This window comes from Glycine soja, chromosome 9 (assembly GCF_004193775.1).
Source record: "Glycine soja cultivar W05 chromosome 9, ASM419377v2, whole genome shotgun sequence".
In the NCBI taxonomy this organism is placed as follows: Eukaryota; Viridiplantae; Streptophyta; class Magnoliopsida; order Fabales; family Fabaceae; genus Glycine; species Glycine soja.
In genome coordinates this window covers 36,153,331-36,177,758 of record NC_041010.1, presented here as the reverse complement: position 1 = coordinate 36,177,758, position 24,428 = coordinate 36,153,331, and the positions used below count along the sequence as shown (strand labels likewise).

Genomic DNA, 24,428 nt, shown 5'->3' with positions numbered 1-24,428 from the left:
GTTTTTTCAGTCTTGCTGTAACGATATTGCCATGAGAAAATCCATGACAGAGAAAAACTTGAGAAGTATTTAAGATCTACTAGAATTCGTGATTCCTGCAAATTGTATTGTCTTTCAAATTGAGCAAATCCTTGTTGGACTGTTTCCGGGAATATCTCTGGAATTGGACCAAAGAAATCCCACCATTGTAAAAAACAATTTGGAAAATTGTAAATTGTGTTGGTCTTGAAATATATCAACCATGAATGCTTGAAGCGGGTATTTTGGTGCCAAAACACCTTAGTCCAAGCATCAACATAATCCCAATAGGTATAACCTACCAGGTCAAATGGTACTGAAAATCTCTTTCCTTTGTTTAAGTCCGAACCAAAGTGTCTTGGTTGAAGAACTTTTAGTATTTGGATTGTGGAGTGGGTGTTTAATGTTTGGTCTTTTGGGTCTTTGAAATGTTTGATAGATACTAAATTTGAATCTATCAAAATCAATTCATAAAAAGTTCTTGACTTCAGGATGGTAGTTGGTTTGTAGTGAAATCCTGATGGGAAAGCCTTGGTCGTTGCCTTGAAGGGATTTTTGTCCCAAAATTCAGGTTCCATCTGCAAAACAATTAAAAATTTATTTTTATAAATATGATTGTTAGTTTGTTTGGTAGGTGGTGTTTGTACTTTGGCTAGTGGTAGTTTCCCTTTAGGATTGGTAGCTGTTTTGATCATTGATGCATTTTGGATCATTGTTTGTAAATTTGATTCAGAATCATCGTTAGATTCTGAGGCAATATATGACCAAGATTTTTTGATTATTTTTGGAAATTTGGTTAGACTCATGTCTTAGAGGGCCTGAAGGGTTTCAATTGGTCAGACATAGTCGGCCGATGTTTGTTTGGCGGTTGCCGGTTTGGGAGATTCCTGAGTGGATGGCTCAGGTTTGATTGAGATAATCTGGGTCGATGACCCTTTTAAATTGGTTTTCTGGGTAGATGACCTAGCCTAGGTTGGTGACCCAGAAGAAGCTGAGGATGATTTTTTAGTGGACAACTCTGGAAGAGCCAACCTAGATACTTTTCCTGTACCTCGACCTCTTCGCAGGGAGACTCCCGATGCCTTAGGAGGCATTACCGCTTTTCTGTAAGAATTCACGGGGAAGGTAGTCAGGTAGCTAGTTTGAGGTGCCCTTGATACCTATTTTTAAAAGTTTACATTTCGAATTTCATTTATCATTGCATTCTTACTTTCTATTTGTCCGTTTGGTCCCTTTCCGCTGATTTCTGGTATACATATGTGTATATTCTAGAAATGGCTGGTTGATGGTGTGGATTTGTTCTTTAATCTTGGGTCTATCTAATTCCTTCCAATACCATTGTTCTTGCTTGAGAGTCTTTCATAAGTTAGTTGTGGATTTATAGGAATTTTAGTAGCATGCTTAGTTTTCTTAAATTTCTAAAACAATAGTTTTTTATCCTCTCTCTTTGGAAGATTATTCATCATGGTTTTCCCTTTAATGCACCACTAATGTAACGTAGGATCCGCTTGGTTAATAATGCAAATTGAACTTATATATACGTGCAAAAATATATCATGTACTTTCTTTCAAAGTAAATTTTTTACTTGTAAGAAGCTGAGATTACTATCCCATACATACAACACAAGAGGCACTGAGTTTTTTGAGCTTCCAGCCATATTTTCTTTATTATGACTTCCTGAATTGGCTTCCGTACGTATCATATTGTTTTGGTTAGCTTCTTCAGCAACATTAAGACTTAAGAGGGTGGTGATTATTGTTGTAATCAGAAACTTTTTTCTTACTATTAAAAAAAAAGGAGAAACTTTGTCTTGGGCCATAAATCTCCTATATAGCCACTTTGTCATAAATCTCCTTTCATGTAATTGGTTTTCGAATAAAGACAAAGTTTTAATGTAATGTAACCTTCACGTGTATTAGGTATTATTCAAATATTCTCTAATACCATGAATTTTGATCCTTGGAATATTACTTTATTTTTTGTTATTTATTTACAAGAGTATGATATTAGTAAGTGTGAGAGAAGCAAGCGAAATGGATGACTAGGATGTGGTTTGCCATTATGAATTTGTGATGATGATCGATGGCATTTACTTCCGTGATCTCTAACCGGGAAAGATTGTTTTCCATAAAAAGATTTCCAATCCACTAATAATATGTTATTAGGCATATGATCTCGTCATAATGGGCTAGGAGTTACCTACTTACTTATAGGTAATACAAATCTTAATACTCAAATTGAAACCAGATACCCATGTGCTCCACTGGGTTAATTTGTCAACAATTAATATTCTTGGTTTGGAATTTACATGTTTAACGAACGTGAAGAGAAATTACACTCTTTTTCATATCGTTATATTATATTTAGCTTTATGCGAATGTTATATATTGACATTTTTATTATCTATAGGTTATTTCATAACTTAAAGTACTATTTGATTTAACTTATTTAATATTTATTTTTTATTTATAGGAAATTAATATTTATTTCTTAGAAGAAGAAAATAACTTAAATTAAATTTTGAAAAGAATGTTTTTAAAAAGTAATTCTTAATTAAACAAAAGAAATAAAAGGCTAATTTTAAGAGTTTTTGTCTTCTATTTTCCTTCTCTTTTGAAATTAAAACCTCAAAATTCAAGAAACACAGAAAATTTTAAACTTGAAAATAACTTTTAAGCTTGAAATTTTCTTAATCTTAAATTAAACATGAAAAGGAGTGTGTACGTCATTTCTATTGTTGAGGTAAATAATTGCTGCATGTACCATAATATCAAACCACTATAGGAATGCACTATTTAGCGATTGTCATAGGCTGAGTTAGATTAGGTTTTGTAAGACTTGAAACTAACTTGATTCTTGGATATAAGATTTGAAATTGACGTGTTTACTTAATATGATCCATTTTTTAATTGAGACTTGATATGTCCTGAAAACTTAAATAAAAATCAACTTTGAAATAATATAAAAAAAACTACCTATATATACACTAATGGACCTCAACTCAACTAATATATAAGTTGATGGCCAGTTTAAGCCTTTAAATAGAACAAATAATTAATCTTAAATCATAATATTATAATCCTAATACAATAATAATATAGGCCTACATAATGATTTTTTTTACATTATCATCTAATAATAAATTATTATATATAATACAATTTTTATTTTTATAATAATTACTTTTATATATATATATATATATATATGATCCGATAATTTGACAATATAAAAATCCTTATTCTTATAGTATATATAAAAATTAAAATTTCTTATTATTATTAATATTATTATTGTTATCATTATTATTTACTAAAACAAACTCACATGTTAGGTTTGAAAAACTTTTCAAGTGACCCAAAGTTTAACATTTTTTTTTAAATCCTTTAAAAAATATCTTGACTTATATTTACTAAATAGTCCTATACTTTGACTTAAGCCTAATGTTGGCTTGGTCATAATTCCCTTTCCATCCTTAACATTGTTCCTAGTTGCTTTATACAAAATGAGTTTAAATACTTTGAACGTATGAAAACATACTTGTAAAAAAAAAAACTAGCAAATAACAATTTATTAGGTTTAAACCTTTCTTAACTTGCTATATAATATTTTTTTAGAAGTGCTATATGATATACTAATAACTACATAGAAGTGCATTGAACAATTTTTATAGAATAAACCATCAAAATTGAAATACATGAATAATATTGACTGACTCTATGCTTAATTCATATAAGTCAACTGAAAATTATTTTAATGAAACCGATTGGAAAACTATAAACAAAGAGCCAAGAAGCAGTGGGAAAGCAATCAAAAGAACAGTTTGACTCTTAAATCTAATGGAATTGAAAGTCAACCAAGGTAGATAAACAATAATTGTTGATGGATGTGCTTCAATTATCAACTTTAAAACGGGATGACTTTACCGTTTCTGTTGTAATAATAATTAGGGAAAACAACAGGAACTTGCACCAACTTTAATTTTTTTTATTTTATTTTAAGAAACTTCAATACATTGATCGTTCACTGATTTTCTTAGTTGATTCGTCCACACACACATATACTATATATATAACATTAGAACTTTGAACCTGAACTATTTTCTCAACCCTCAATGGACGAGTAAGCAATCCATCAAAATTAATTAATTTGAAGAGAAAACTATGACAAAGATAACAAGTGAGGAGCATAAAATTTATATATGGAGAGAATAATGAATATGATTATTTAATAGTATATGCTACTGTATTCTGTCGTCCAGAATTTTGAATTACAAATCATAGACATTTTCCTATATTTATCAGTGGCTTAGCTGGGCAAAATCTTTTTGTTTGAATTTCAGCATCATATTAAAAAAGGAATAAGGGTGTCTACACTCTTTAAATAGTAAAGTACATGACAATATGCTATTACTGCAGGGAGAAACAACTTTAATACAATTTAGATAAAATTATCAAAAAAATATTTATAAGAAGAAACTGAGAACTAACCAGTTATATTAAATTAAATTTGGAATATAAATTTCGCTCTCAGAAATTCTAGGCCCTGTTCCTCTGTTTGGGTCACATTCAATAAAATATCTATTGAGGGATGAGCTGTGAACATCGGGGGTGACATTTTCAAAGCTTAATATCAACACATTTTTCTAACATTCAACAGTGTTTGGTTACAGAGAGTTAGGTCATTGGTCATTTTCACTTAGTCATAGTCAAAAATCCCAAGATCTTCAACAACACATACAAAATCTTAATCCATTTATTGTTTTTTTAGTTTACTTAATTGCCCATGATTATAAAATTAAACCGAGAAACAACAAGGGGTAGAGAAAATAATAAACAGAGAAACCAAACACTCGTAAAAAGTTTTGGTGGGTGATGTCGAGTTATGACATAGGGCTGTGCTAGCCAAGAAAGCTCCATGTGATGTTCCTTGTATAGTTCAAAAGACTTTTGATTAATCAATGAAATAAAATACGCCCCACATACAGTTGGAACCTTCCCACACACATTATATCAATACATGAATCGATCAATTATTATTATTATACAAATGTGTATTATATTGTTATATTCCTTAGCTTTCACATACACGAATGTATATTATATTTGCTACATTCCCATGATAGCTTTCACAACAGCACAAGCACCAACATCTCCTTAAAGGATCCATTCAACAGAGTAGAAAGAAATAAAATAAAAATAAATTGAGATAAAAATTTAAAATTAAAATAGAATATAAAAATATAAGTCACATCTCATTTTTATTTATTTATTTTGTTCTCTTTCTCTTCAAACTCTTTCCACGCGATTGCATCCTATAATAATATTATAATAAAGGACTCTTTCCACGTTTGCATCTATATCTCAAAAGGGCTTTAAATATGCCTTAAAAGTCCTCAAAATTGCATATACAGTTGCTCTCTTGTTTCCACCCTATCTCACTCTCTCTTTGTGTTTGTTTCCTAATTGTTCCCAGCTATGTTGGATTCTGTGTTGGAGTTCATCACTCAAGCTGCTTCCAGCTCAACATTCATTTTCTGCTTCTGCAATTTGATCATAGTCATTATCCTAGTGGACTTGAAGCCTAGCCTCAGCATTCATCAAGAAAGTGAAATCCCTCCTTCCAAAGGTGACGAGAATGAGAAACAAAGAGCAAAATACTCTAATTCTCTTGTGGAAAAAGAGACAGCATCATTGCCACAAGCAGTGGAAGTGTCACATGATCAGGAAGCAGAAACAGTTGAGAGCATTGGAATTGAAGGCAATGATTATTGCAACAACGAAGATGAGGAAAAAGTGGAAGAGGAGGATGACGACGAAGACAACAACGATGAGGATGAGCTGAAGAGAAGAGTGGAAGAGTTTATAGAGAAAGTTAACAAAGGGTGGAAGGAAGAACTGTTGAGCACATGCATAGGACTCAAATAAATGATAAGGAAAGTTAGGCCTTAACTTTGGGTTATTAAACTCAGGCTTGAAACATTTAAGTCTTGTGTTGAATTTTGTTGTATTGTAGCATTCAAGAAAATAATATAGAAATAGTTGTTTATATGTGCATACATAAAATCTCTTTGGTTCGGAATAGAAATCAATTCCTCTTGCTTGTGTTTTGGATGCAATTGTTCCAACACGTCAACCATAGTGCCTTGGTAAATCAAACCAGAAAATGAATGAAAGTTGAGTGATTGAGTGAGTTTCCCTGAAAGATAGAATAGAAGATAAGAATTTTCAATGTATAGAACTTTATTCTAATTGCTCACATCACATGGATAAGGGGAAAAAGTTATGTGCATAAAGAGCATGCTTGGAAGCAGCATATGTAGGGATTCCTTTCTTATTTTTTTCTCTTCTTTTCTTTTCTTGTAAAGAAACATTTTGTGGGAATTTCTTTATTTATATATTCCTTTTCTTTTTGCTCATATTGGATGCTCTAGGCACTAGCCACGAAAGGACATCTATTTTTTCTTTTTGGGAATTGGGATGAAACATAGCATATTTTCTTTCTGGGAATTGAGATGAAGCACAGCAAAAGGGTTGTGGAGTGTAATTAAGGCAACATCCTAAAGCCCAAGATGGATTGTACACTGAAAGATGTGGCAAAATTGTAGATATGGAAAAAATATGGCTTATGTCGCAAAACTGACTTCAATTCTCACAAAACATAATATTTAAGAAAAGAGGAAATATGATTAAGAAGATTCTCATAATTGACTTAAAAAACTAACTTGTAGGTATATTTTGAAGTGTTATGAGAAATCAAATACTCTAATTATAATAGTTTAAAAAATCAATAATTTTAGATTTTTGTGTCACCCATCACTTTATGCCTAATTAACTGAAATGATTCGTGTACTTTATTTTGTCATTACATTTTACATTACTTTGTAATATAGGAACAACCGGTTATTTTTGTGTAAGATCCACACATGTGAGAGTTTATTATGTAGTAATTCCATCAATTTTTATAAAATTAAAAAGTGTAAAGTTTATTTATATCAGAAAAATTATATACAAATATATTTCTCAAATTCACAGAACAAGAATTCTTGCACTTTATTTATTGCTTGCTGATTGGCTGGTTTTGTTTTCGCCTAGTTGCTTCTTTTTTTCTTGGTACTAAAAAAATACACAACAAAAACGACTATGACAATGAAAGGAATTGTAACAACTATAAAGTAAAAGACATAAAGAAATTAATTTGAGAATATAAATAAATAGAATTTAAGATGGAAAAGGATTAACGTAAAAAAATTGAAAGTCATTAATAATTTTGAAATATGAAAGATGCTAAATAATGATGAATTCTACATTTTATTTAAAAGGTGCAACAAAAATCTCCCTCAATAAAATGAAGATCCTATTTTACTGTATATGGATAGATTATTCATAGAAAACATTTGTTGGCTAACCAAGGTTAGTATGATATTTATATAAAAAAAAGGTTAGTATGATGGTGTATGTGTGTAATTACTACTCCAATGAGCCTGCTATTCAAGTTTGTTCATTCTCCCTTTGTAGAAAGTTGCCTTTGGCGGCACACACATTAAATCTGTTGATATGTCTTAAATTTTGTTAATGGAAAAGTTGCAAGACAACTTAAACGAAAAGATATACTACCTCCAAAATTGAAGCTGGAGGACAAGGAGATTTTAGATAAGGCAAATAGTTTGATTTTGTTGAGTTTGCCTAATGAGGTCCTGTTTGAGGTTCTTGATGAAACAACGACGGTAAGATTATGGAAAAAGCTCAAAAGCAAATTCCAAACGAAATTTCTAACCGATTAAGACATGTTTGATTAACCTTTTAAAATAGCTTTGCTACTCAATTCCTACCTTTTTATTTTCCTCTTCTCTTCTATGTAAAATTTTATCTTGTGTCATTTCTCTTTGCAGTAAAAAAATCTTAATTTGATAGTCTTTGATAATGTAAATTAGAGTGTGAAGTATCCTTGTTGTTACTTCCTCATTCGGTGACCCTGCCCCTACTAATCTTACTCAATTTTTACTTTAAATTTGGTTGCATGTTTTTTTTCAATGTTCGTTAAGTAAAAAATGATTAATCAATGCATTCTGTCATGATAATAATAGTTTACCGAATGTTGATGTTGACATGGCGATTCAGTGGCTTAATTGGGTAAAGGGATGCAATGAAGACAGACACCACTTCAGAATTGGTAATATTTTAATTTGGTTGATTAGTTTTTTTTTATCCATTTTAAAAGTTAACATATAAGTTTAAAAAAATGTAATTATCTTGTTTTTATATTTTTTCAATTCTCTAATATGACTTTTATTATTATTTTTTATTATTCATGATAAGTCTGTAAAACACTTCAAAATTAAGTAAAAAAAAAGAAAATGATTAAAGAGTTAATAACTAATATCACTTTAAACACGTAAACAAACAGATAAATAAAAATATATATTTTTCTTTAAAAAATAATTAAGTAAAAAAGAAATAAAGAAATTGAATATTTTTTTATTTAGTCCCTTTCTTGTTTACTTTCTTATCCTTAACTCTAGCCCCCCTAACTTCTAGCATCACCACCATTCACCAACCTATGCTACCAATGACACAAATTGTTGAACCACCACAAACTCCAACACCACCTTCTCAATCACCATTGCTTCCCACAGTGCTACCATTCACATTTGAGTCCATATCCTTTTGCTTCTGATCTGCCTCCCCTTTCTACAGATAAATTGGTGGCAATTTGTGTTGGAATTATGGTTGTGGTCACTCACAACTCACTAGTTATGTGGTTGTTAGGCATAGGTAGGGACTCAATTAAAAAGAAACAAAGTTAAGAGACCAAATAAAAATTCAACAAGCCCTTTAACAACATTGTTTTTGTCTCCCCTTTTATATACAAGTCACTTTATAACCATAACACCATAGGACCTTTGTCCATTAATAGGGTTGATGAAAATATGACAATTAACCTAATTGATTGTCTATTATTCATTTAGAGTAAATAGTGTATATGTTGATAGTATAAAATTTACTTACAAACCTTTATACATAATTAGTTTGTTAAATTTAAAAATAATCATCTTAGTTCTTAACAGCCATACTAAAATGATTCCTGATTCTTTAACAATGTAAAAATTTTGTATACCAACAATACATAAAAGAAAAAAAAGCTTTTACTTAAAGGGTAGATTAAAAAAAACATCAAAACATAAGAAGGAAATCAAATAAATTGAGCCAAAAAACTCCAAATATCTTGGGTTTCAAGTCTATATCACCTTTAATCTGGCATGGCTTTAAAGGCTTTTGCTTCAGATTTACCTTGAGAAATTAACAAACTGATGCTTTAACTGTGTAGTTAATTCAAAGCAATTCTAAGTGGCTCGTATAAATGTCTTCGCCAGAAAATTTCTCTGCATACAGTTAATTCAAAGCAATTCTAGATGACCTTGAGCAATTGCAGTGACTTGCAAATGAATTCCCAGAGATTGATTTCTACAAAGTCCACTTCCACTCTTAATACTAGTAGCCATTGCAAGTGTTGACACATGTAAAAGTGTACAACCATATTTACTCAATTACTCCTGATAGATTCTTGATGGATAACATGTAAAAAATGCTCAAAAGCATAATTTGGCCATCGGGCATAAAATATAAAATGGCTCTCCAATAAACATTACTAAAATCAACCAGATATCATTGTATTTAGGTAACGGAAAATAAGGAGAAAATAACAAATAAGTGCTAAAATGCAATTTCCTCCTTCACAAGAAATAATATCGTTAGGTTACAGTTTAGAAAGCACCCACATGCACTCATTTCAAACAATCTATAAAATCTAATAAGAACGTGGCATAACATATATCCTACATCTAACTGCTACAACTCAATAAACAATATTAGATAACACCAAAGAGAAACATGGAAAGCTAAAAAGTAGATTTCCTAACACTAATAATACCTAGCACCAAAGAGAACAATTTCTCAAGTCAAAACCAACCTGATACTCATCCATCCCACTATAAGACTTTTGTCATGTTAATTGTCAGCATCAGTCAAGCATGAGCCTAAATGGGGTTTGACTCTGTAGAACACCAAATACTTGACAGGAAACAATGTTTAGCATGCAACTCCAGCATCTGCATGGCTAGGGTTGGACTCGTTTTCAGGGAAAGGAGCTGAATCATCAGAAGCTGAGTTCCCAGAGCTTTGACCATTGCCAAAAATGTGGTGCACTTGAAAAGCAGCCGGTGTCATGATTGGCTTTACTCCACCAAGACCAATTCTTATTTCTTCAGCAGAAGTAGGGTTGACATACGTCGGAGCAGCCATTGATATATGCTCCACTCTCGGCTTCTTTGGTTTCTGTTGCTCCAGCTGATGACCAGGAACAAAACTAGCCACAACAACCTGATGCAGAAGATGGCATGAGAAGGAGCTTCTTCATTTTTCTTTTAAGTAGTTGATATTAAACAAGAAAGTCCATCATAACTCTTATTTGAGTAGCCTAAAATGTTTATAATTTAATACAATTGCTTTATGATGAGAGTAATTTGGACAACCATCATTTGGACCAATAGTATCCTATAAGTTCACTTTCTATGCAATTTTTTTACACAGTCAACCAATAAAAGAATCATTGTTATAACTTTTAAGGTAATTTATTGTAAAAGTTAACAAACTCATCATACCTGACGGTTTGTGATTAGATGACTGTAAAAATTCATTGCCATTACCCTGTCAACTGATAGACTATTTACTCTTGTTTCCTATTTAATAAAGGTTAAAAAATCTTGATAAACAATTTTACAAGGTATTTCTTTTTCTTTTTTAAACCCTATCAAATATCCTCCTCTATAGCAGAAATTACCTGCACAGGACCTGCAGCTACCAGCAAACCAGCCAATCCACCCCCCATTACTCGACCATCTGGAGCGGCCAAAGAGATGCTCATCCCACCAGATCTGCTCTTTGTTAATCCATTCTCAGTTGTTATATATGAACCAGACAAGGAGAGAATTTCAAAACGCCCCTGTAGAAACACCAAAATAAGTGCCAGCATATTTATTTTTTATGTATTTATCTAGTGCTGTAACCAAGTGCAATATATAAAGGTAGGAACGCTAGCAACAACACAATATTTGAAAATCTCTTTCTAACACTGATTTGGATAAAATCCCATGCTGGACCCGCTCAATAACTTGGGTCCACCATCATTAGTGGAACCAATGTGGGATTTCATTTGAGTGTCAAAAGGAGTGTTGATTGCATTTCTCTATAGAAAGATAACTGTGAAATGTGAATCAATTCCATGTGATGTTAAGGTGAATTAAATGGCTATAAAATTTCTAATTCCATACATGAAATTTTTTTATTGTGATAGTATAATTAGTTTCCAAAGAAATTTGGAATGCAAGAAGACATGAACTGTCAAAAAGCACAAAACAAGGTCACAATAAGACATCTATGAGAGGCAACGGTGGAAAGTGTGAAAGCAAAGGGATATTCACTTATAGTGTTCAAAACTAAAAGATACTGAACACTACTAAAACCGAGCAATGGGGATAGTTCTCAGTTTTCACTGAGAATATTCAACACAAAATTATGAACACAAGAAAGGAAGAAAGCATATTAGATCTTGAATTTGTGGATAAGAACCAACTTTTTCTACATGTCCGAATCAAAGGCTTAATGCATAATTATCAACATTAATATCATCTTAGTTGATGACCTAATTAGTGCAACTACCAACATCTGCTGATACAGTCAGAGAAAATATTGCAAGAGAAGCCAATCACATAACAAAGATAACTATTCTCACCCAATTGCCAGAATCAACTTTTAAAAAACTCTAAATGAAGACCCTTATTTTTGCTAACAGTTTAGTGTAGATGCATCCATTCTTCACTTAATATCATATACTTGATAACATATTAAAAAAACAAACACTTGATTTACCAACACAGCAACACCCCCCCCCCCCCCCCCCCCCTCTAAAAAAAACAGAAAAAAAAACGACATTTGGTACTTGATGCCTTAAATGGTAGACTGTAGACAGATAGTGCTGAGATAAATCAGGAATTAGAAGCCAGGTTAATGTTACATATACATCAGCTGATAGAGAAATTTAGGACTGAAGACTGAACTAACCTCATATGTTAAAGTACCACCAGAAGAAGTTGGTTGGCGTAGTGTAACATTTGAAATTGTGCCATTTGCAGACAGAATGCAAATTGCTTGACATCCTTGTTGAGAGAAGGACATAATCTTCATAGTAACATCCTGAAACAGGGCACAGAAAATCACAAATACATTCACAAATCAGTTCATCTATTCTCCTCCTCTTGACTAAAAGCTTCTACAACTTTCTGACTTCTCAAATTATAAACCTGTTCAGAAACAAATGGATTCCAGAAAGCTAATTTCAAATTTTGTTCAATTTCCTAAGAACCACCAATCCTGAGGTTAGTACACATGGGTAATGCTCACAACTTTGAGAGTTGGGATAACACAAGCATAATTAAACAAATATTTTAGGTATTTGATTATATACACCAATATTACTTTATTAAAAGCATAAAGAGTGATTACTACACCAAATAAAGAAAGTAAAATATGATACATGCTAAAAGGAATTAAGAAATTTAAGAGGTAAGATACTATTACATTTAAAAGAAATGTATGGAATTTCAACAAATAGACAAAATGAATGGCCTTCACATTTCTTCTGAATAAGGCATCACACAAGTTGGCTAAATATAATCTGACTATTTTTAAAATATAGACTTAAAAGGAAATGAACAGAATACCTCGCCTTCATTTACTGTAAGGATGTGAGGTGTGAAATTGGCACCAACTGAGTATGCAATTCCATCACCTATAAAATAAGTAGGCAGGTAGATTAATTGATAGACATAGTAAGAGAAGAGAACATAAAGTTCAAAGTGAAAGTTACTATCTAATTCACACACAAAAAAAAAAATCCACTTTCATTCCATTGAAAAGCAATCCATGAAATAAATAATTTAATTAGAACCACTTTTAACCAGACATGATATACGTTCAGTGAAATAAACTATATTGACCAATAGATCATTTTCAAGAGAATTCAACAGCGAAAGGGGTTTTGACATTGTAAGCTGCAACAGAAGCTACATCCTTTAAATCATATCCTATCTGTACATATGTATGTGTTTGTGTTTGTCTGTGTGACAAGATCAACTGTAAAGTAGAAAAAATCTACAGATGTTCATGCAATTTAAAAACTAATAGATTTCATTGCACCACTTTATTTTTACAGACAATGTGCTACTTAAAATATATGTAAATATCTATCATTAGGTTACACTTTTACAAATGTCTTAAGAACACATTAGGTCTAGCTTTTACCAAAAACATAGTTGTAGTTCCAAAAGCTAAACCATACATGTCATAACTAGCCTAAAATTTGATATACATGAATATAATCATCACGATAAAATAACATGATTCAACAATTTCATTGATAAAACTTGTTTTCACAGAAAATTATTTCAAGGTCTCGTTTACAAATTGACACTTGGTGCAATTAGAGCCACAAAAAATACGTTGTTAGCCTGATTCCAAATATATCAGTAAACCAGATTTACCCTGCTTCATCAATCATTAATCAAATGCATAATGTAATGAAACAGCTATGCTATGCTTCATCTGTTCCAGAACCTCCTCCAGAACTTTCAAAAGGCCTAGAGCTAAATCTCATATAAAAAAATGTTATGAACCAGGAATATCTTCAGATATAAAAGTATGCATGTTACACTCACAACTATTGTAGCCTAAGCATGAGCTGCATTTTAAAAAAAGGGGGTTAAAATCAATTTCCACGTCCATTCCAACCTCTTCATGATGTGGAAAAACACACATTGAGAGACTTAATTAAATTTGAATGGCTAATAAATTAAAACTATCACTTTATGAAGCCACTATTAACATGCTACATGGAAGAATTCATCTTAAAATCTTCTACAAAATTTTCCAGTCTATTTTCCCGTAAACACTACCCATTTTTCAAATATGCAACTTCAACAATCAACTTGTCAGATTATTCAATTTTAAGTTCCTATTTTGCAGCATGGCATGGTCCAAAGTCCAAATCAATAGTATAGACTTTAGACCATTCCAAGCCTTGTCACATCAGCCTAATAAGTACTGGACTAAACCTATTGAATATGCTGGTGCGGTGCCTTCAGTTATTCCAACTGAGTTTCTGTGGTCAGATTATGTCACCTTCCCCTCATAAAGAAAAAAAAAGGAGTATCATATGCTACCTTAACTGAAAACCGACCTCACCTCACTTTGACCACAAATCTTCATTTCCAGATCTGAAGGGAATCTCAGACAAGGGTCCACTTGTACCACCACATATAAAATCCACTTCAAAAACATAAATCAAATCCACAAAACAAAACACACATATTGAAAACCAAAAGTTTAAATCAAATACAACTCAAAAAAAAAAAATCCATAGTTTACAATTTACATAGCAAATAAGAACCCTACTCAATTTGAAAGGGAAAAAAAAATCTACTGTTATTTACTGCTAATGCAACAGTAAAACATAAAAACATACAAGCAGTAACTAATAAAAGATTAAAGGCTAAAAAACGTAGGAATCAATGACCAATCCTTTTGCTACCTGGTCCTGCACCTCCAGCTTCATAAAACTTAAAAGACTTCTTGATTGATTCAAGTGGCTTCCCTCTTCCCCTTTTCCAGGCTGAGAAGTCTCCGGTCAACGGAATCGACGCCGATATCGGCATCGGCGACAGCGCCACCTTGCCGTCCGGTCCATACTTCCTAGGCCTGCCCCTCTTCTTCTTCCCTTCCGTACTACCTGAATTCATCACCGAAGCACTCACCGGCGCCGGTGCCGGTGCCGATGCCGGAACTGGAGAAGGCACCGGTGACTCCACTGTGGGCCCGGAAAACTGCACGGAGTTTAGTGCTACGTGGAAGCTCTGGGGGGCCTCGACAACCTTAACAGCATGCCCAGAACTAAAAATCTCTCTTTCCTCCATTTTTTGTGCGAATCAAAGAAAAATTAGGACACCCCAAAACCTTAAAACTCGCTTAAACCCTACCCATTGAAGATTCAAGCATTAACAAACTCAAAAACAGCGGAAAATATTGATTTTTTTTTAACTCAGTGGAGACAAATGTACTTGAATGCAGAACTGACGTACCCAGAAACAGTACAGTGATGTTTGAGCACAGAAAAAGTTGTAACTGCACAGAAAAAACTTCAAAAATAGAAACTTTTGTCTGAAATGACGAAAACCCAGAAGCAGAATTTTGAACTCCGAGAAAGACGCGACACAGTAACTCAAATCTCCACCATTGCAGAGAGCGGAAAGAGCTTCAAAAAAAAATAATAACACAAAATTTTTGAAAATAAAAATTCTACAATTACAGAGAAAAACAAAAATTCTGGTTCACAAATTCTCCAGAGTGAAATATGAAATTAGGGTTTTGCAGGAAAAGGAGGAGTAAATAAATAAAGTTGAAAAAATGGGGAAAATATATCAAAATGTAAAATGATAAAGTAATAAAGTAATTAAATAATGGGAATTTAATTATTAATTAATATTTTAATTTCAAAACTCAAAGTATGAATTTTGGTTAAGAAATTGGTTCACGTCCGTCTTGGAAATTTAATAAAGGTGATTTAATAAATGACTCTGGATACAGATACTTATTAATTTGAATGCATAAAAAAATAGGTGTTGTTTTTGGAAAAGAAGGAGAAAAAAAACCTTTTATAAAAATTGGCATTTATTTATTTACTGCTTTTTGAAAACAAGAGAAAAAAATTTAATTCGAAGCTGTAAAGCAAAGTTTGGAGCCATTCCATTTCCTTACTGACAAGTTCTTTGTCTTCTAAGTTAAATTAAAGTTGACTAAGACACATAATAAATGGATGTTTTCACAAGCAAAAAGAAAATTAATTAATTGAAATGTCCTATTGGTTTGGTGAATCTACTCTAAGATGTCATTAGAACGCATGCACTGCTCTTCTATCTTTTCTCCCATTATTTTTGACCTTCTATTCTCTCTTTTTCCCTTTCTTCTCTTTCACAGCTTGTGTTGACTAAAGGGGGCCATTTCTTAAAACCTTTTCTTCTTTGAGAAGAAAAAAGGACAAAAAATTAAACACAGAAAAATCTCGTAATCAGAAGGGGCTACTAGTCACTTAATAGATACAGTGCTATTTTAATAGGGTATCCATACACAGATACTATTAGGCTTGGAGACTAAGAAGATACAGTGCTATTTTTTTTTGCAGCAACTTCCCAAACGTGGAAACTTAACTGATGAACATAAGGAAAAGGGAACAAATCCAAATAGAGCAATATTATTTCACAGCTAAATTGTGTATTAAAAAATAAACTTTTTTTTTTGCTAGTTGTTGACTTGACACTACAAGCTGTAGACAGTTGTCAGTATTGGTAGCTATAAAGCAAATAAAGAATTTTTCTTTTGCTAACTAAAACAAGTTGACTTTGTTTTCGGTAGGATTGAGGTGCATGAGATCTCCCACAATCTACTGGTGAGAAAGCTAAACAAACATAGATTTGGTTGTATGTAGGTACTGAGTCACACGTGTGACGCATTATTACTCTTAATATAACTTTTTTTTATATTTAAAGTGGAGATCAAACCAGCAAGAGAAGAGTACTGCTGGGAAATATAGGCCAGGTAAAACAGTTTTGAGATTAAACTTCTATTTGTGAAGAAAAAAAAACATTACATTAGATTGCAAAATTTTGCATTAAGACGCTCTTTCCACACCATAGTTCACATCCATTTCTCTGACTATGTACATCTGGAAAAACAATTACATTTGACTTGTGATCATCATCACAGGTAACTACTATAACAATGTAACTATGTAATCTGGAAAACCAAACAAACAAATTATGCTAACACAAAACCGAGCCTTCTTTCCTCAAAGGAATATTCAATCTCTTGAGCCGAGACTCCATAAGGAACTGATGCAGGACCTGGAGTCATGGACATATTCATAGGATTCAACAATTTCAAAGGTGTAGTGGGGTCAGGAATAGGTACTGCCTTTGGAGTTTTGTTCTCTTCATTGGCCACTGTGGTTGTCTTTGAGGTAGTGATAGATGGAAAATTGCCTAACTACTAATGTTTTCTGCAACTTCTCATTCTGTGTATCATTTGCAGCATTTGCGACATTGGCTTTCGATGATAATGTTAAAGAGATGGGAGAAAAAGGTTGTCGTGTCAAAGGAGATACCATGTCAAGAACACTTCCAGCACCGGTAGAGTATTTTCTCAAAGGAACACCAGCAATATCAAGTCCTCTTCTGGCTATAACATGAGAAAAACAAAAATAAGTTAAGAGTTCTAAATGCATGAATGTGACAAGAAAAAAATCATCTGTATAAACCATTCACATATATGCTGTTTGTGCAGATTATATGAAACACAGACATCAAAGGAATACTTGATATACCGGCTAGAAATTAGGGGAAAATCAAGCAGCTGAGATGTGGCTTTGGCCTCCACCTTCAACATCAAACAAATAAAAATGTCTAAACCATTCCTTGGTGCCACATACAGCCTTATCAAAAAGCCATCAAGAAGAGTAGTTGGGAGAATCCGGTGGAGAATCTTCTTCTAAAACAAAAGAAAACATAAACAGGTATCCAAAATCTATTATGTTTAGATGGCAAGTTGGCACATAACTACATTGATGGAGGTCGCTCAAGTCATTCATTTTGAGAAGAAAAATAACAGAAAGAAAAATGCCATGCTAATTGCTAATGGAATCTAACATTAATAAAATTTCCTGCTTCCATAAATGAATGAAAGGAAAAAAAAAACCAAGACAGAAAATTTGGCTTTACCAATATTTATATTTTTGTTTAGCAGGATCTGGACCTATAAAGAACCTACCACGTTCCAAACATCCCCCTTACCATTTTAGCCAAAATTAAGGGAAGCAAATTCGTAAGAGATTTTGAATTTGTTCCTGTTCTTTCCTTTCAATCAAACAGGCAGGAAATCCTTACCAAATACCAAGTGAGAATTCTGCAAGCCAGAGACATGAAAAATTGGAGGGGGGGTAGAGTCTAAAAGAAGTAACTACCTGATGATAAACATGAAACATCGTCATCCAGGTTATTTAGTTGCTCATTTTGGTGTACTTTGTCTGTCTTCCCTGTGGAGAATGACTGAGTAGCTTTTGAATCAGATTTTGGGGTTTGACATCCAAGGGAGATTCTTTTACTTGATGTACTTCTAGTTGACAACCTAGGTGCTTTTTTTACACTCTGGGCCTTTGAAGGGCTTGGTTTAGATCCATACAGTACCTCCTTTTCCACTATTATTTGTCCCTGAAGTTTCTTTAGTTCCTGAAACAGAAACATAATATGTTAACAAGTTCCTGATACAGATCAATAAAATGTTGCCTGAATTTTAAAACCAGACAAAAGTCAGGAATTTTCTTGTAACTAAAAAACTTGTATTGGAGAAATATTTGAATAATTAAATGCAATAAGTGGTCCTTATACCCGCTGCCTACGACGTTCTTGCTCCTTCTCTTGCCGTGATAGGGAGTAGTTCTCAAGCATGGAGAGCAGACAGGTCTAGAAAGTCACATACAGCAAAAATTAGTTTCAAACAGACTTGAGCAACCAATTGACACCAAGGTGACCTCCAATGATTCCTTAGGTGAGGGTACTTACACCATCATATGTGAACTCAATGCCTTTGTCCTTTTCCCATGCTACAGTTTTTGAAGTTAAAGCATCTACCATTGCTATATGCAAACAAAAGAAAATGAAAAAGACATTCTACTATAAAAGCAAACACTTAAGCACAGAAAAGCAAAGCTGTGTTACAGTTAATATCATTGACACATTCAAGGTCCAATAACAAAATAACATTATGGATTCATGGCTAACAAAGTAACAATCAAGATCTCTAAATACCTGGAAGTTTGTTAACCAAGGCACGGGCTTTCTCAGCTCTCTTGAGAGTAATATGAGAACCTCTCCCAGCATTGTATCGATTTTCATCCTAGAAGAAACAAATGTACAATAAAATTAATAAATTGTGAAGTGTGATAGATATGGGAAGGGGAATCCATTTACACCATTTAGGGCCCATTTGTTTAGGCTTTTAAAAAAAAGGGATGTTAAGATGTATAAAAAATAATTTATTTTTAGAGATTTTATAAAAAGTAGAAGTTATTTTTTATTTGATTACAATTATAAAGTTCCTTTATTTTGAAAGTTAGTTATAATCATAACTTTTTCACAAGCTACTCGAAATAATTAGAATCTGATCTTTTTTTCAAAAATAAAAATATTATTCATGAAAAAAAATTAAACAAACAAGCTCTTAATAACTTTTTTTACGAACATTGAATTTTATCCATCCAACTGCTGAAAAACATTCAATGTTAATAATACCAACCTGCTAAAACAGTATAATAAGTGCCCAAGACTTAAAATCTGGTGTAAGTTGGTCCCTACCTATATATGCATAACAGAAATTATGAAGATAAAAAACTAACCCTGTTGTACTCCTCAAGCCAAGACTCTTCATCACATGCTGACAACCATTTCTCAACTTTTTCAAGTATTTCTTTTCTGAAAAAAGCTTCCTCTTTTACTCGGGCAATTCGAAGTTCAATTTGTTCAAGCACACAAGCAGGGTCTACAGATCCTAATAAAGAAAGGAAGATGCAGACTTTAAGTTTGCTGAGGAAATAATTGCGCTCATTCAGTGGTTTCTCACTAGGAACTTACCGGATTCTATGGCTTCAACAGGATATTTCATTGCACTGCCAATTTCTGGAATCAAATGAGTCTTTTGACAAATCTCCTCTAGCTCTACTCTTTTCTTCAAAACAAGCTCTTTTATTTTGCTTGATTTTAACTCTTCTAACCTAGATACTTCTGCCTCAACCTGCACGGAATTATTACTGATCCAGGAACATATAATTGTAAAGTTCCAAGTCAAAAGGCAACGTGCATTTAGTGCATATTGGGAATTGAATTTTTATCACTAAGGTTAAGGTGATTTAAATGCATATTTGAATGGATGCATTGGAAGTTGTTTTTGTTTCAACTTCCAAGAGCACTTATTTATTATAGTAGGTGGTAATTTTCACTATAAATAGAGAAGAAAATTAGTGGAAAAGATACACATGTATGTGTGAAGAGAGATTATGAAATAAAGTCACTTTGTTGAGAGAAAAGTGTCTTTGTGTGAGAGTGTTATCATTTCTTGTAACCATTGAGTGAGGTACTCGGAGTGATACACTATTTAGGTGGGTTACAATTTTGTAATCATTTTTGTGATAGAGAAATATTTTTTAGATGGTTCCGTAGACGTAGACAAAAGGTGCCGAACCACGTTAAATTTTTATATTTGTTATTATTTTTTCTACGCTGTAATATTTGTTGTGTTCTCACGATCCTTTGTAGATGTGGGTAATTTTATTTGAGGATGTGTTGATTGTCCAACAATAACCACATTAAATCAAGAAAACTAGTCCTTACTTTATCTAGTAATTATAACTCACATTATAGATGAAGTTCTCAGACAAGCTGTTTGGCTCAGTCACTTCATGTTCTGAAGCAGCTATATTACAAGTAACATTCTGAAAAACTTGTTGCTCTTCAATAGGTGTATCCATCAAATTCCAGAGCTCCAACATTGTTGAAGCTAGATCTTGGAGCTGCCAGACCATAAGCAATTTACAACTTTCAACCAGAGAAAATAACATGAAATTATAAACACGAAATTATGTTTCATATCTAATTTAGATCTTGGAACTGCCAGTTTTTACCCTCTGCATTCTCTTTAATTTAACTTTTCGCAGGCCTTGTATACCAATAGCCAATTGATTGATGGTATCGTTATTTACACTCTTAGGTCCCTCTGAATTTCCTAAGCTAGGATGGACTCCACTGACTGTCTGCTTGAAGTCCAAGCCAAGCACAGAACAAAGAGAATTTAAGGTATACAGGTGGTCTTGAACCTTCTTGAGGCGCTCACTCTGCATAGAAAGTAACAAAGAATAATGCATGATGTTTTAAATTGATTTACACACACTCAAAGAGAGAGGGGGGACTAGAAGAAAAAGATTGACCTTTTCCTTTTGAAGTGCAAGAAGTTGTCTGTGCAATTCTTCAAGCTTTCTTAATGATAAATCAGTTTCATCTACAATAGCTGTAATACTTGGACTAATTTCATTTGAGATACTTTGAATTTGTTCTTGAACTTCTATAAATTGATTTCTACGCCCAGACTTCCGTTTTTGCATTTCCTCCAGCTCTTGGCGAACTCTTGCTAGCTCTTGTTTCAAGCTTACAGCTTTTTGGTCAAACTAGAAAAATATGAAAGACAAGAAATACCCAATCCTCTTCTTAGTAGATCAACTGGATAACAAAGTAACCTTAGTTTGACTGCAAAGCTCATGAAAATAACAACCAAGAAAACTATACAACAACAAAATTGTTGCGAGTGACCATGTTAGGCATATGGACCAGTTTTACGTAGGCTACTAAGGGCCTAACACAACCCTCCTCCTTTACCCAGGCCTGGAACAACAAAGAAAACTATAAAGGTATATTATTTTTTACAAGAATCCATATTATCCCTCTCAACACAACAACTACCCCTTTGGCACATTGTAACTCATTGAAAACAATTTATTAGATAAAAAATTTGTGCATGAGCTTTTATTGATAACCAACAATCTTCATTGAACACATCTTACGTAACGTAAAATCACTTCAAATTATTTTCGCAAATGCAACAATAAATACAGTTTCATTTCTTAAGGTCTTTAATCTACTTTATTTAACCAATACACATACAAGGCCTAAAACAATAAAAAAAATAGTGATTCATAAAAGTCCAACCTGCCTAACATGCACTGGTCGCTCTCCCATTGCTAAGCAGATACTTGCAAGCTCTGCCTCAGAATCAGCAATTTCCTGCCTTAGTTGAGCTCTAGACCTATTTGCTTTATCTACCTTTCTTCTGTATACTTCTAGACACTCTTCTTCAATCTCAAACACCATTCTATCTTTTTCAGTCTCAGACTCTCCAACTTCATTCCATATTATCTATTATGAAAAATAAGCCAAGACAAACAATAAGAGCTTTCTTTAGTTTACCAAATATTATTTTTATTGGCCAGTGAGGCAGAGGGAGTATTAAAGATGAATTGTAGCAAAATTTATTGTATACCTGAAGTTCATCAAGAAGTGATCCACATGTTGTTTTGGTTTGTAAAAGATGATTTGGTTTAGACATTTCGGATCACTTGTATCTACCAAAAAACAAAAAACTCTTAAACCAATGTCCCCAAAAAAGGCCAGAATAAGTGAAACTTGAAAACAGTCATTCCAAATCATTTGTATTGCAGATGTAAAAACTAACAAATACTTACAATAGATTTAAAATCAACGACCAATCATTCAAAACGAGTCACCATCCAAGAAGAATCAAGTTCCAATGTAGAATTACTCATCAATTAATTGGTGGTAATGAGAAGCATGAATGCAAATGTACAAAGTACAATAAAGTAACTTTAAAATGACAGCATGGTCATAATTGTGTTGAGATTCTCACTTGAAAAAAATACTATTTCTACAAGAAACTATATAAAAGGATTTCAGTTGATGTAAAAAAAAAAGTCCACAGCCAATGCATAAAGGTGGCCATTGGTCTCATTTGGTTAAGGCTCAACTATATGTTAAATAAGTGAAAATGTGAAACAATGACACAATGTACTAGTTGCTCTAAAACAAATTCCCAAACTTACATCATCTACCGTTCTCTCCATTAAACAATACTTCTAAAACCTAAAACCCACACCATTATCATTAGGCTTAAAACAAACTGGCATACAGATGCACTGAAAATGCCACATTACTCTCCTAGTGTTAGACCTTGATCCGAATGCATTTTTCAAAAATTTTAAATTTTGACAGAGCATGATTCCATCATTTAATCCATGTATCTCAAGTGTTGGATCTATAATCCGCAAAAACCATTTTTCTTAATCCAACATCCCCAATGAAAGAAAAATAAATAAATAAAAGATAACCAAACACAATTGGTTGAACACCCCGAGATTCAATCCAAACTCGGCATAAAAAAATTTCAAAACAAGCACGTAGCTTTCTGCCACCAACATAATTTTGGAAAATGTTAGGAGCACAATGCATAATTTAAAAGATAAAAAAATAAGAACCAAAACGCAAAAAAGAGGAAAGCTAGAATATTTCAATGACCTAGGATATGTAGGACACAAAACTACAACGTGAGATACTAAATTTAGGTTGATGTTTGTTTTGTATTTTGTTTGTTTGTTATTGAAGAATTTCTGAAACCCATAATAGAAACTATGTCGTTACACTTTCCTCGAAAAGCGAACATGATTTTAAGGAACCCAGAAAAGCAAAGATGGTAAATTTACCAATATAATAGTAAATGATAAGAGTAATAACCTGAGAACAAAAGGGATTGGTGATTTGCTTTGGTCTAGAAACCCCCCTTGGCAAGAAAGGGGGGATTGGTTTTCTCGAGAAAAAGAAAATAACTTTTCTAGGAAAATGCAGTTTTGTGAATTTTTGAAATGGGATGAGAAATGGAAAAGTAATAGGAAGAAGAAAGAAGAGAGAGAGAGAGAATGTAATCGAGGGAAAATGTAACCGTTGCCTTTTTTAGATTGGTAAGAATGGAATTTTTCTATTTTTTATTTTATTGATTTCTACTCAAACAATTTTTTAAAGACATTCAAACAAATTGACTTAATTGCAATTTTTCCCTAAAATTTTATAATGTCACAAATTTTGTTCTTTAATTTCTTTTTTGCGGATTTTATTCCCAAATCACGTGAATTTTGTTCCCTTGTTGAAAAATTGTCACAATTAAGATATTTTTGTAGTTGTTTTTCCTTTAAACCAATACAATTAAGAAAAGTTTGAGATAATTTTTTTATTAATTGTGACAATTTTTCTAAGTTAAGGCAAAATTTGCAATATTTTGTAAACTATGCGGCAAAATTCATGAACTATTTTTTTGAGGAGCAAAATTTGTGATATTGTAAAATTTTAAGAACCAAAAATACATTTAAACTTTAATAATTAATAATAAAAATAAAATATTTAACGTTTGTTGTCGAAAGATAAATTTAATTTAGAATATTTGGATTAACACATGTAGAAAGTAAGAAATTTTCAAAATTACTAATATCACTATGTTATAAATTAGAATGTATAACAAGTTGGAGAGCGAGACTTTTTCAATTTTTTTCAATACTCCATCTAGAGGTTTAGTGCCATCCCATGATATTCAAGCTTAGTGACACCCCAAAATTTTGGCCTTCTAGGTTATTCCTCGATTTA

General features: G+C 32.5%; 2 protein-coding genes and 1 pseudogene across 2 annotated transcripts; 1 reads left to right on the top strand and 2 right to left on the bottom strand.

Moving 5' to 3' along the window:
* Positions 1 to 5,412: 5,412 nt before the first annotated feature.
* On the top strand, positions 5,413 to 6,336 carry LOC114368632 (structural maintenance of chromosomes protein 6-like). Its single transcript, XM_028325848.1, has one exon. It carries the CDS (start codon positions 5,497 to 5,499, stop codon positions 5,944 to 5,946), a length of 450 nt encoding a protein of 149 aa, XP_028181649.1. The 5' UTR covers positions 5,413 to 5,496; the 3' UTR covers positions 5,947 to 6,336.
* Positions 6,337 to 9,668: 3,332 nt separating this feature from the next.
* LOC114368630 (AT-hook motif nuclear-localized protein 6-like) lies at positions 9,669 to 15,505 on the bottom strand. The gene is made up of 5 exons (XM_028325847.1): positions 14,663 to 15,505; positions 12,798 to 12,865; positions 12,139 to 12,270; positions 10,859 to 11,020; positions 9,669 to 10,398 (listed from the first exon to the last, which is right to left on the bottom strand). The coding sequence occupies exons 1-5, from the start codon at positions 15,042 to 15,044 to the stop codon at positions 10,108 to 10,110; spliced, it is 1,035 nt and encodes a 344-aa protein (XP_028181648.1). The 5' UTR covers positions 15,045 to 15,505; the 3' UTR covers positions 9,669 to 10,107.
* Positions 15,506 to 16,716: 1,211 nt separating this feature from the next.
* Positions 16,717 to 23,684, bottom strand: LOC114368627 (annotated as a pseudogene).
* Between the last annotated feature and the right edge of the window lie 744 nt (positions 23,685 to 24,428).